The 12326-nt window shown below is 40.9% G+C and overlaps 1 protein-coding gene across 1 annotated transcript; it reads left to right on the top strand.

Moving 5' to 3' along the window:
* The first annotated feature begins 922 nt into the window (after nt 1–922).
* On the top strand, nt 923–11496 carry pcolceb (procollagen C-endopeptidase enhancer b). Its single transcript, XM_040043428.1, has 9 exons — nt 923–1066; nt 2223–2331; nt 3858–4116; nt 4294–4418; nt 7073–7209; nt 7371–8203; nt 8314–8394; nt 8871–9041; nt 9527–11496. Exons 1-9 carry the CDS (start codon nt 978–980, stop codon nt 9655–9657), a joined length of 1935 nt encoding a protein of 644 aa, XP_039899362.1. The 5' UTR covers nt 923–977; the 3' UTR covers nt 9658–11496.
* The last annotated feature ends 830 nt before the right edge of the window (nt 11497–12326 follow it).

Here is a 12326-nt window from a genome sequence, read left to right as displayed (position 1 = left end):
AATCTTTTTAATGAACCGTCACCTAAATTGTGCTTGTGTGCCCATGAGCTTTAAAAACAGCAGTCAGGATCCACCCTGGCAGCTGTGAGATTGCAGCAGTACAGAAGTAAATGCTAAATTTGCATGCTAATGTGTGAGCCCAAAGAGGGACTACCATTATATTGAGATTCAAACACTGCAATACATCCTACATACTACATCTATTACTTGCATGTTCACCTTTCCACCTGTCTCCCTCTCATTCACACACATGTAATCTGCCTTGCTTCTCCAGTGCACACCTCCATCTCTCCAGGCTGTCCTCCACCTGCTTTCCACTCTGGCTACAGATCACAGAGTCATCTGCAAACATCACGGTCCTTTGCTAGTCCGCATTTCACGAGCTTGTACAACCAACTTTTCATTTCTTTATCAGTCTGTCACATGGTTATGGAGGAATTTTGGGAATCCTTTACAGCCCATTGAGGTTTATTCACAGTTGTTTTAACGTCCCACCGCAGCATTTCGGTCGAGCTGAATTCTTGACTAAAAGTCCAACATGTAAACCTGATGGTTCCAGATGAAGACGGCAAACAAAAGCACGGCTTGTAGCCGGCAGCGCTGTGAAGTGGTCATTATACATGCTGCAACACAGGCCCTCTGTAAGCACACGCCTACAGAAACTTACCTTCTGCATATACTTCATTAGTCTACCTGTTAATGAGCAACACAAGCACACTGTACAGATCCACTCTGGCTGTGAATCAGTGTAAACAACACTTTTTACTGCTAGTCACCTGCATTAACCAACTTCATTCACCCACCCTTGCCTTTCTTCGCCTTCCCTCCGTAACACCCCACCATCCAACCATCACTTCCCCTCCTCTCCCTGCCTCCCCTCCCCTTCCCAAAACCTTACCCCTCTCCACGCCTCTGCGCTGCTTCTCCCTCCTTTCCCTTCTGCACTCTCGTCTTTCCCAATCCGGGAGGACAGCAGGATGGAGGACAGGGTGTGGACCCCCATGTGCCTTCTTGTCATTTTGTCCTTGGGATGGACTGATGCTCAGACTAATGACACTAACGCAAGGTAAGGTGTGCGCAGCAAAGTTATTCTGTATGTATGAGCTGTCAATGTGCCCTTTGTGAACCAATTTTCTTTTCAGTATGTGCACATGTGGCAAGCAATTTTCAAGCCCACATCAGTCTGGATTAACTACTGTGCATGTGTGAGACCGTTTCCTCTCCTGGTCGCAGTATTGTGATTACCGAAAGCTCGGTAGAAATAGAAGGGTGTAGCGTTAGAAAGATGTGGTCGGCATCCCATAAACACACAGACAGGCAGGCGGACACATAATGACAGCGTGCTGTAATTTATTGTGATTAAATCTGGGTAGATTTACCAGCAGCAGTGCTCTCGTGTCATATAGTTTGTTTTTCTTGTTGCAGCTGAGAAGTAAATCTTCCTGAAATTCTTTGTTTGTGCAGAGTTCCACACAAACAAGGTGTAAATTGAACATGAGAGACAAACAAATGCCTGTGGCCTGCTAAGCTCCAGAGGGTCAGAAGGGAGGGGACTCCAAAACTGGAATATTTTGGCCAAGTGTGGCCTTAGAGTACCACAATAGACACACCATGCATGCCTGGAGAACTTGAGAGACAGGGAAACAGCTCTGTAATGTAAGGGATTGTAAATTTTGCCTCACTGGCTGCTACGGAGTAAAATTTAAACCTAATTTCCAGCTGCAGAGTTTCTGGAGGAAAACCAGATGCCAGATCAGCCAACATCTAAATTAACGAGTCTGGGCCTGGCCCGCACGGCAAAATTAAAAGTTGAAGCTGGCGCTGCTTTGATGTGTGTTTATCCGAGTGCGAAAGAGTGGGTGTGTGTGCCACCAAACCGTGTGTGATTGGGCTGCTGTGCGGCGGTTTTTGCAAAGCGAACGCGTACAGTTTTCTTGCGGTGCAGTCAGAGTGTGGCGATAACACATATACTGTGTATTAACAGTCCTGGCTTGGTTTGGCCAACTTCTATGAAAAAAAAAACATACCATGAGAGTTTACTGGGAACTTTCCCAGCCATGGAGAACAGAGAAAGACTGTGTTTTTCACATCTAAACGTGTGTGTGTGTGCAGGTTTTTGCCTCAATGCTCTGCAGTATAGCTGCATAAGCAAAAGCAGCATTTCCTGAAGCCCACGGCGCATGAAGTGAAGGGCAGGATTTCTTTTTCTCTTTCTCTTTCAGGCCAGTCTTCCACTGTGGAGGCCACCTGGTCATAGACTCCGGCATCGTGGCCAGTGAAGGTTTTCCCAGCTTGTACAAACCCAACAGCAAATGCACCTGGTACATCACTGTGAGTCACTGAAAGTAGCTGTGATGTTTCAGTCTGGGACACGGGGATAGCGAAACAGTGGTAGCACCTATGTAGATGACTAAATGTTTTGAACTGAAGCCAAATCATTGTAGTGCCAAAAGGATGTGATTGCTGTGTGGCACTAGAAAACTAAAGAAAATGTGATTTAGAAAAAAATAGAAAAACATTTAATGAAACCAAGGTCAGGTTGACTACAGTGCTCTCAGATCAGTATACAATCTGTGCTGCCTCCTGAGCCACAGCCGCCCCAAAAATGATCAAACCAACAACAACAGGCTCATATTAAGTTGCCTTCACTATAAACCAGCTTGGCCCAAACTGGACCGTACCATCTCCTCATAGCTACAGGGGGAGCCAGACTGTTAGAAAGTGCTTCAACAGCACAGAAACAAGAAGCAAAACATTAATTTACAGTTCCTCTGTGAGTCCTGACAACTATTGGTTCATCCACATGTAAATAAACATGTTTCAAGAACTCCATTCCATTTACTGCAATTCAATTCAGTTTTATTTAAATGGCTCCAAGGCTCAAGGAGCTTTCTGTAGTAAAGTAAAGACAGTAGCACGGAGAAAACCCCAACGATCAGACGACCCCCTATGACAGCAGTGTTGATTTCCAGGCCTTGGGGTCTGTGTCCTGTAGGTTTTAGATGTGTCCTTGATCCAACACAGCTGATTTAAATGACTAAATTACCTCCTCAACATGTCTTGAAGTTATCCAGATGTCTGGTAATGAACTAATCATTTGATTCAGGTGTGTTGACCCTGGGTGTTATCTAAAACCTGCAGTTCGACACCCCTGCCCTATGAGCAAGCATTTGGCAACAGTGGGAAGGAAAAACTCCCTTTAAACAGGAAAAAAAAAACCTCCGGCAGGACAAGGCTCAAGGAGGAGCAGCCATCTGCTGTGACTGGTTGGGGGTGAGGGGAGGAAACAGGAAATAGTGAAATGGGACTTTTTGGGGAGCAGAAAAAAAAAAACACTGCAGTGTTTCCTTTTGTGTTGATAATTCAAGTAACACCTATGCTATTCCTTTTTTTTTGTCATTTTAACTGTGAAATATATTATTTATTTTTATTTAATCGGCAGGTCCCTCGAGGGTAACATCTACTTTTCAGATTTGGCCAACAAGCCACATTATTACAATGTTACAAAATTCAGATATAACATCAAACCACATGAAACAAAATAAAACAAGTCAGAGTCAAAATAATACAAATACGAGGTCGGGGTTGTGAATAACAGTTGCATAGATGATCATTTTCAATGAAAGGACATTTTCAAATCTGGTTATTTTATTTTGGTAATCTATTTCTCTGATCTATTCCTTCAAAAACACATCTGCAGTTTTTACTCATTATTGATATGCTTCACTTTCAGCATTTTCTTGTTGTTTTCAGAGTAACACAAGCAGTATCAATGTTGAAGAAATAATCTGCCTTACATAACAAAAAACCAGGTTGTTCCTGTGTGTGGGTCATACTGAGTCTGTTGTCCCCTCCAGGTCCCCGAGGATCATGTGGTCATGCTGTCTTTCCGCCTCTTTGACTTAGAGGCTGACCCCATCTGCCGCTATGACTACCTGGACGTCTACAACGGTCACTCTCGCCTAGTGCAGAAATTAGGTCGATTCTGCGGGACCTTCAGGCCCGGTGCCCTCATCTCCACCTCCAACACCATGATGCTGGAGATGGTGACGGATGAAGCCACTGGTGGAAGAGGATTTCTGGCTTCTTTCAATGCAGGGAAGCCACATATGGAAGGTGAGGACAAGTAATCCTGCAAATATTTTACTGGGGCTCCAGCACACAGTTTTGTCTTTTTCCTGCAAACACAGGGCAGCCCCATGCTTTTATTGTATCACCTGGCTTTTGTCTCACCTTAACATATTGTAGCACACTCTTATTTTTAACTCCATCTTCTTTTTCATATTTCCACAGAGAACCAGTTCTGTGGAGGACGACTGACCAAATCACAGGGCTCCGTAAAGACGCCCAACTGGCCCAACTCCAATTACCCAGCAGGCATCAGCTGCTCGTGGCACATCTCCGTAGAGCCGAGCAATGTAAGCTGATCACACTACACTTCATAAGCTGAGAGGTTAATAGAATCTGTTATTATTATTAGATCCTATGATAAGAAGATAAAGACCTGAGATTTATTAAGAAGTGAATTCTATTTATAATTTATAGCATATCAGTGCCTTAATATTAGTTTATCTGTCAAATTATTGTGACACGTTTAAGTGAATATTTTCATAAGTAGGAGTTCAAAAACAAGAACTGATTTGCCATTATTCTTCAATTTAAAATTAGATAGCAGTAATTGAATGTGTCACCAGTTTTCTAAGTAAATATATTTTTAAAGGTGCTATTGACACAAAGAAATTAAACCGCAGATATCCAAATATTAAGTTATGTGTAATAATGAGAAATGACACAGAAAAAAATATCAAAAACGCTTACTGAAATGTATTTAATGCTTCATACAAAAGCCTGTGATGACACCTTCAAGACGCCTCCTTTATGGAGAAACTATAGTCACATGCATTGCTCAGGGACGATTTTGGCTCATTTTTCCACACCAACAGTCTTCAAATCCTGAAGACACCTTTATGAACTCTGAGCATCAGAGCTTTCCATAGATTTTCAGTTAGATTCAGGTCAGGTGGTTGGCTGGGTCATTCTACCAGCTTTATTTTAATCTGTGAAACCAGCTGAGTTTCCTTGGATGTGTTGGGCTCATCGTCTTGCTGAAATGTCAAACCCTCGTGTCGTCTTCATCATCCTGTTAGATTTTTATCAGGTATGTGAAGGGTGCCCGCGCCATATGCTGAAAAACAGCCCTACATCAGGACGTTGCCACCTCCAAACTTCACTGGAACCTTCAGTAGTTTAGAAATTCTTCTGTAACCAATGCCATTCGGTATGTTTTGCATAATAAGGCTGCGACGGTCTTAAGAAAGCTCATTGATTTTACCCTTCATTAGATGTTTCTTGTTGACACCTTGGTAATGAGACACCTTTTTATTGGGACTGAACCACCTGATATTAATTTGCAATAAGTGGAAGGATTGCTTTCTGATTACTGAAGATTTCAGCTGGTGTCTTTACTTTTTGTACCTCCTTTTCTTCATGCGTTCAATACTTTTTCTCTTTGTCATTATTACACATAACTTAATTCATGGACTATGGTTTGATTTCTTTGCATGTGTGGATTTGATAGGTTGTTACCGACATCGGGTCAATTTCATGTCAATAGCACCTTTAGAATAATATTTACTTAGAAAACTGCTGATGTGTTCAATACGTATTTTACCCGCTGTACATATATCTAGAATGAAGCATCAACATGTTGAAAAAAAAAAAGTCAGATATCTACTGTTCCCCACATGGCCCACATATCTCTTTTGGTTATGTCACCCTAATTAACATATTAATTTGAATTCTGACATTTTCTACAGCCATGCCTAAAAGTGGCATTCTTCACATTCATTTCACATGCATTTGAAAAGACTGTAAAATATGTTGATTTTTGTGGCTATTCTGAACTTGTAAGTTAAATACCACAAATTAGGCCGTCTACAGATAGTTATTGACAAGAACACAAATTAGAAAACGAAGTGACATAAGTGGAAAGTAACATCCAGCGGAAATAAGGACACATGTAGGACTGGTTCACTAGCTAGGCTAGCTAGCATAAATTTTCCCGGTGGAAAAATTTGACAGCATGATGTTGCACTGAGGAACAAATGCCAAGGAATATACGCTGTACATAGCCTTCCAACTAGCGTAAAAAAAGAGAGTAATTAATCCACCTTATAGGGTTTATTTTCCAAGGGTTAAAATGTTGTACCTGGGAGCTAAAAGCACCTAATTGTTAGCAAACACCAAACATGTATTACCTACTCACGCAGGAAAGTGCCCAGTCAAATAGTTTAGATTGAATGATTTATAAATACTCTAGTTTCTCAGTGGGTGCTTCAGTCAGTTTAATAATAAAATCCAAAGGTGTTTTCTGTATCTTCAACACTTTAAAATACTTTTATAGTTAACTCCATAAAAACAAATAATAAAGCCAATATTTCCAATCAAAGAACAAATAGATTCTTGTGGATCTAATCTACATAACCAGTGAAGCTGACAATGCACCAGGAATGCAATAACCTCAAAACAAAAAAATTTGCACATGATTGTTAACAAGAACTGGGCTTAAATCTTTGTGAAATATACAATTAGAAAATATGCACGGGCGCTGAGGTATCATTTTAATTTGTATTTCTATAATTTACGTGCACCAAATATTAGTCAAAATCAAATTTCAATTGACTGCATGTGCAGTTGAGTATGTTAAATGCCTTGTGTTGGAAATAAATGGCAGTAAAGGGGCCCATCACAAGGAAATGTACTTTCCTTGTAGGATACTTAATGCAGTTATCGTGTGTGAGTGTGACAGCGGCCTTGTGCCGAAGTTAAAATGAAAGACCTCTTTGAGTCCCTGCAGGCGTGATCATGTGTGCCAAGAGATTGAACTAAAAGAAGGAGGGAAGGAAGCAAGGGCAAGAGAGGGAGTAAATGCACCTCTGTGTTTCAGAACTCCACCACCACCTCCTGATGGCTGCACTGTACACGGCTCATGAAAATTAGTCAGAAGTAAACATGTGCTAGCGCCATGCCCTGCCAAGACTTTCATAGCTTTCTGTTTCCACCTATTTTCCAGGTGATTGAGGTACAGTTTGAGAAACTGGATCTGGAGCCTGACATGTATTGTCGTTATGACTATGTGGCCTTATTTAATGGGGGAGAAACGGATGACTCGAGGAGGATAGGGAAATTCTGCGGAGACAAGCCACCAGGGTGAGATACTGTTCAGCTATAAGCTACTTTGAATTAAGCTAAATACATGTATACATACCTTACAGCAGAGCTTTGCTGACGTGTTTATACTGTCACGTCCCGTTTCTTCCACGTGTCTGTCGCTTTATCCTTTCTTTCTACTTTCCCTGTTCCTTTCATAGCACTATAGTGACAAATGGGAACGAGCTGCTTCTCCAGTTTGTGTCTGACCTCAGCGTGACCTCAGATGGATTCATGGCCCACTACTCCAGCGTGCCTCGTGGGTCCCGCACACCCACTGCAGGAGGAGACTTTATCCACAGACCTCAGATAACCTCCACGACAAAAATACCCACCAAACCAACCCCCAAACCAGTTCCCAAACTCAGACCAAGCCCCAAGCCCAAACCCACTCCCAAACCAGTTCCCAAACTCAGACCAAGCCCCAAGCCCAAAACCACCCCCAAACCAGTTCCCAAACTCAGACCAAGCCCCAAGCCCAAACCCACCCCCAAACCAGTTCCCAAACTCAGACCAAGCCCCAAGCCCAAACCCACCCCCAAACCAGTTCCCAAACTCAGACCAAGCCCCAAGCCCAAACCCACCCCCAAACCACCCAAAAGGCAACCAGGAAGGCCACCGCTAGTAAAGAAACCTCCACTAAACAGACCCACTACTACTAACATCAAACCCACATCTAAACCTAAGCCTACACCTAAGCCTAAACCTAAACCTGAAATTAAACCAACACTAAAGCCTAAACCTAAACCTGGAGTTAAACCTACACCAAAGCCCAAACCTACACCTAAACCCAAGGTCATTAAACCAACTCTTAAACCAAGAGTCAAGGTTAAACCCACACCTAAGCCCAGTATAAAACCCAAAGTGAAACCAGTGAAGCCAACCACTAAGGCAGGAGTTAAACCAACAGTCAAACCTAAGATGAAACCCACAGCATCATCTCAACCAGGAGTAACCAAAGCAGTGACCAAGAAACCCGATGTGAGCAAGAAACGTAAGTACAATAAAATGAGTGTTGAATTTTTAACCTGCTTTTTACCCCCATGTATGTATTTGTGTTTACTTGTACTAGAAAGTGTTTGTTGCCGCATGTTTTTCCTACAGCTTTACCACTGAACCCACTGTGTACACAACCCTGTAAGCGGACTGGAACCCTCCAAACCAGCTTCTGCCCTCATGACTTTGGTGAGCTACAAAACAAGCTGCAGTCTGGGCTTTGCAGAACTCCTCTCCATCTATTTCCACACCTTTACACCTACAAAATGTCACTTGGTTCTACACATTTTCTCCCCATTGAAACATGCCTTTTTTGTGATTCTAGCCCACTCTACAACTAAGTGCTTTCTAACATTCAGACACATTTACACTCAGACGAATGCATCTGAGAGCAACTTATGGTTAGTGTCTTTCCCAGTCTTTGGCATGAAGACTGGGGCACCCAGAGGTCAAACCACCAATCTTCAAATTAGTAGCGACCACTTTAGGGTGGCTTTTTAGCAATGGATATTTCACTCATAAGCAGATTCCTCAGATAATCACTCAGAAAGTCTTAAATGTTTGACCAAAGTTAAAAGAAGTCTAAACACCTTGCAATGATAACTTTTAAAAAATCTTAAATTGTTTCCCTTAGTGACCACATCTTTCTTTTTTCTTTATTTTAGTGATTACGGGTAAGATTACATTTATAGATCCTGGTCCAAGGGGCTCAGCAACCATCGAGGTGTCACTGATCAAGGCGTATAAGACAGGAAGCCTCACCGTCACCAAATCAGGACCCGCCAAAACAGTCACACTGACTTCTACCTGCAAGAAATGCCCAGGGCTAATCAAAGGTAAATAATGAGACAGTTTTCTTGCTCTCCATCTTACAGAAATATTGCCACATAATACAGTTAGAGCAGGTTGTCAAACGTCTGTAAATACTGTGTACAAACTGGAATTTCTTAATGATGGCTTTCTATGTTTAGGGTACTACCAGTGCTAAAATCCAGTTCAAAGTCAAACTGTATGCAGATGATATGATTTTGTATTTAACCAATAAAAGTCAGCGATTAAAGGCAATAATGTAGATAATAAAACCATATAGAGGTGTCATATTGCAGCATATATCATTGGTGCCTCTGGGATTATTGTAAATAAATAACCACTACATAAAGAATAGGAGTAAAACAGAGTTCTGGATTGGTATAATGTTATTTAACAGGAATTGTTCATTTTCAGTGTTGTTCCTTTAAATGTTTCCCTTTAAAAATCACAAGCTGCTCTGATGTAAATGATAACAACTTGCTCTGGTATTTCTTCATTGTCTCCTGTCCAGGCCGTAACTACGTGTTGATGGGAAAAGTGGACACAGAGGGCAATGGCCATTTGAGCCCCTCCAGCTTCACCCTCCTCTTTAAGCCCGTTCATTCAAAAGCACTGGATGTCCTTTCTCGCAAATCATGCTGACATCGTGGCCTAAACCACCAATCAAACTGACGGCCTTGGCTCTTTAGAAAATGTAACATTGCATAAAGAGTGAAAGTATTATAAACAATATCCTGCAGAATTTTTTTCATATTACAATATGGTTGTGAGAAGGAGTTACATTTTAAACATACGATATTAACATATTACTTTTGTATTTTCTATGTAAATTATAAAGTTTCTGTGTTAAAAAATACATAATAAACACAGTTTGGGGGTAATTTTAGTCTCGACTATCCATTACTTTCCCTGGTACACTGAAGTGCTGTACAACATAAAGATCTTAGAGACCATAAAACAAATATGACATTTATCACCAGCAGCAACATGACACATGATTGTGAGGGACTGTTGTCCTACATGATGACCTCCTGGAAAGCTTGCAGTGGCCTTCATATATCAACCACGCTGTCACAGATGCCACTTTAGTGCGAAGGCAGCAAATTGAACAAAGTGCTGGTCTTCAGTGATTTTGGTCCATATTAACATCACACAGTTGCTGCAGCTTTTTCAGTTGCTCATTCATGATGAAATATTTTGTTCTATCACATCCTGAAGCTGTTTTATAGTAATGAGATCTGGTGATTGTGGAGGCCATTTGAATACAACAAACTCATTGTCATGTTCAAGAAACCGGTTTGAGATGATCCCATGAACTTTGCAAAACATGGTTTGTCATCCTGCTGAAAACAGTCATCAGAAGATGGGACCACTGTGACCATAAAGGGACATGATCAGCAACAACACTCAGGTAGGCTGTGGCTTTTAAATGATGCTCATTAGTATTAAGTGACCCAAATTGTGCCAATATCCCCCACATCATTAAACCACAACCACTAACATTAACTGTTAATATAAGGCAGGGTGTATCAGTGCTTTCATCTTGTTTATGTCAAATTTTGAACATATCTTCCAAATGTTGCAGCAGAAATCGCGACACATTAGACCATTCGACAATTCAATTTTGTAGCCTCAATTTTTGCTTCTACTGCTTCAAGGTTTGACATGTCGTGTGTTCAGAGATGCTCTTCTACATAGCGTGGTTGTTAACAAGCGGTTGTTTGAATTACTTCTGCCTTCCTATCAGCTCAAAGGAAGGCATTCTCCTGGCATAAACGAGTCATTTTCACCTAGAAAACTGCTGCTCACAGGATATTTTCTGTTCATCTGACCATAGAGATGTGTGAAAATCTCAGTAGATGAGCATTTAAAAAAAAAGAAGGAAAAAAAAGACTCAGACCAGTTGTCACGTTAATGGGTCTGTTGACCCAGCGTTTTAAGTTTTAGTTTATTTATGTTGATGTTGATGTTTAAGTTTTTTAGGTTAGCTAAGTTCTTTTGTTTATCAGATTCCCTTTGTGTTTTTCTACCCCTAAATTTAAGTTTCCCTCACCCTTTATGTGTTTCATGCTGCGTGTCTTATGTTGTCAAGTTCGTATTGCCATGTCTGCGTCTCATGTTTCCTGTTTTATTTTGAAGGTCTGTGTCCTGTGTCAGTGTAGTCGGCTTTGCTTCCTTCGTCTCGTAATGTCAGCTTAGTGTTAGCAGTTTCCCCATGTGTTTCCACTTTCCCTAATCACCCTTGTGTGTATTTAGTCTGTGTGTTTCTTTTTGTTCATTGTCAGGTCGTCTGTTGTCCTTTCTGCTATGTTTCCAGGGTCCAGGTAGCTTTGTGTCCATGTCGGGTTTCATGTTTTGATTTTTTTTAAGTTTATCTTTAGTTTCCACAGTTTAGATTATCATTTAGCTTCATCTTCATCAGTTTTGTTTTGTAATATTTTACCTGCCTTAATAAACAGCTCGCTTTATGTTAACATTCAAGTTTTATTCCACGTCCATTCGTGTCTGCATTTTGGATCCTCTTCGTCACTCATTACACTCTGCCTGTGCCAGACTGTGACACCAGCCCATTTAGCAGTAAAAAGCATTCAAAGTCCCTTAAATTACCTTTCTTCTCCATTCTGATGCCAGATTTGAAATTCTGTAGATCAGCTTGACCACAACAACACGCTGAAATGCACCGAGTGGCTGAAGTGATCGAACGATTGCATATTTGTATTAATGAAAAGTTGAACATGTCTACCTAATAAACTGGTGATCAAAGTAGGAAAACCTGAGATACAGTGCCATCCATAATGTTTAGGACACCATTTTTGTAGTTTTGCCTCTGTACACCACCATAGTGGACTGTAAATCAAACAATCAATATTTGATGGAAGTACAGATTTTTAGCTTTAAGGGGTTTCACAAAAACTTTGTATGATTTAGTTTAAGAATTACAACCATTTCACATCCCCGATCTTCAGAGATTGTCACAGTGTTTTTTTTTTAATTGGGCTTCCACACTAATTGTCTTACTGTGTAATATATTTTGTTATTAAGATTGGATTATGAGGTATTTCAGGGTATATTTTTTGTCAACATCTTTGAAAAACAATTGCACAACTCATTTTTGTACTTTTTGCTTCTCTATTCTCATATTTGCAAAAAGAGGATGAAGTGCTGGCATTTTCTGAGATAAAGTACGCACGTCTAAAAAAACTGAAAGCATTTTAGGCGATTCAGGAGTGGAAGTGAAAAAGCTACAGTTATGATGGACAGCCTCCTTAAGCTTCCCGTCATGATATATACAGAAAACATTTACATTAAAC

Source organism: Simochromis diagramma, unplaced genomic scaffold (assembly GCF_900408965.1).
Source record: "Simochromis diagramma unplaced genomic scaffold, fSimDia1.1 OVJJ01000656.1, whole genome shotgun sequence".
NCBI lineage: Eukaryota > Metazoa > Chordata > Actinopteri > Cichliformes > Cichlidae > Simochromis > Simochromis diagramma.
The sequence above is the reverse complement of the archived record's forward strand: the minus strand, read 5'-3'. Positions and strand labels throughout refer to the sequence as shown.

Bases quoted from the DNA above. Each gene is read 5' to 3' on its own strand.
- pcolceb (XM_040043428.1), top strand. From the start codon at position 978: ATGGAGGACAGGGTGTGGACCCCCATGTGCCTTCTTGTCATTTTGTCC. The intron at 2,332-3,857 runs GTGAGTCACTGA...TGTCCCCTCCAG, and splicing joins AATGCACCTGGTACATCACT to GTCCCCGAGGATCATGTGGT. The intron at 8,204-8,313 runs GTAAGTACAATA...TTTTTCCTACAG, and splicing joins ACCCGATGTGAGCAAGAAAC to CTTTACCACTGAACCCACTG.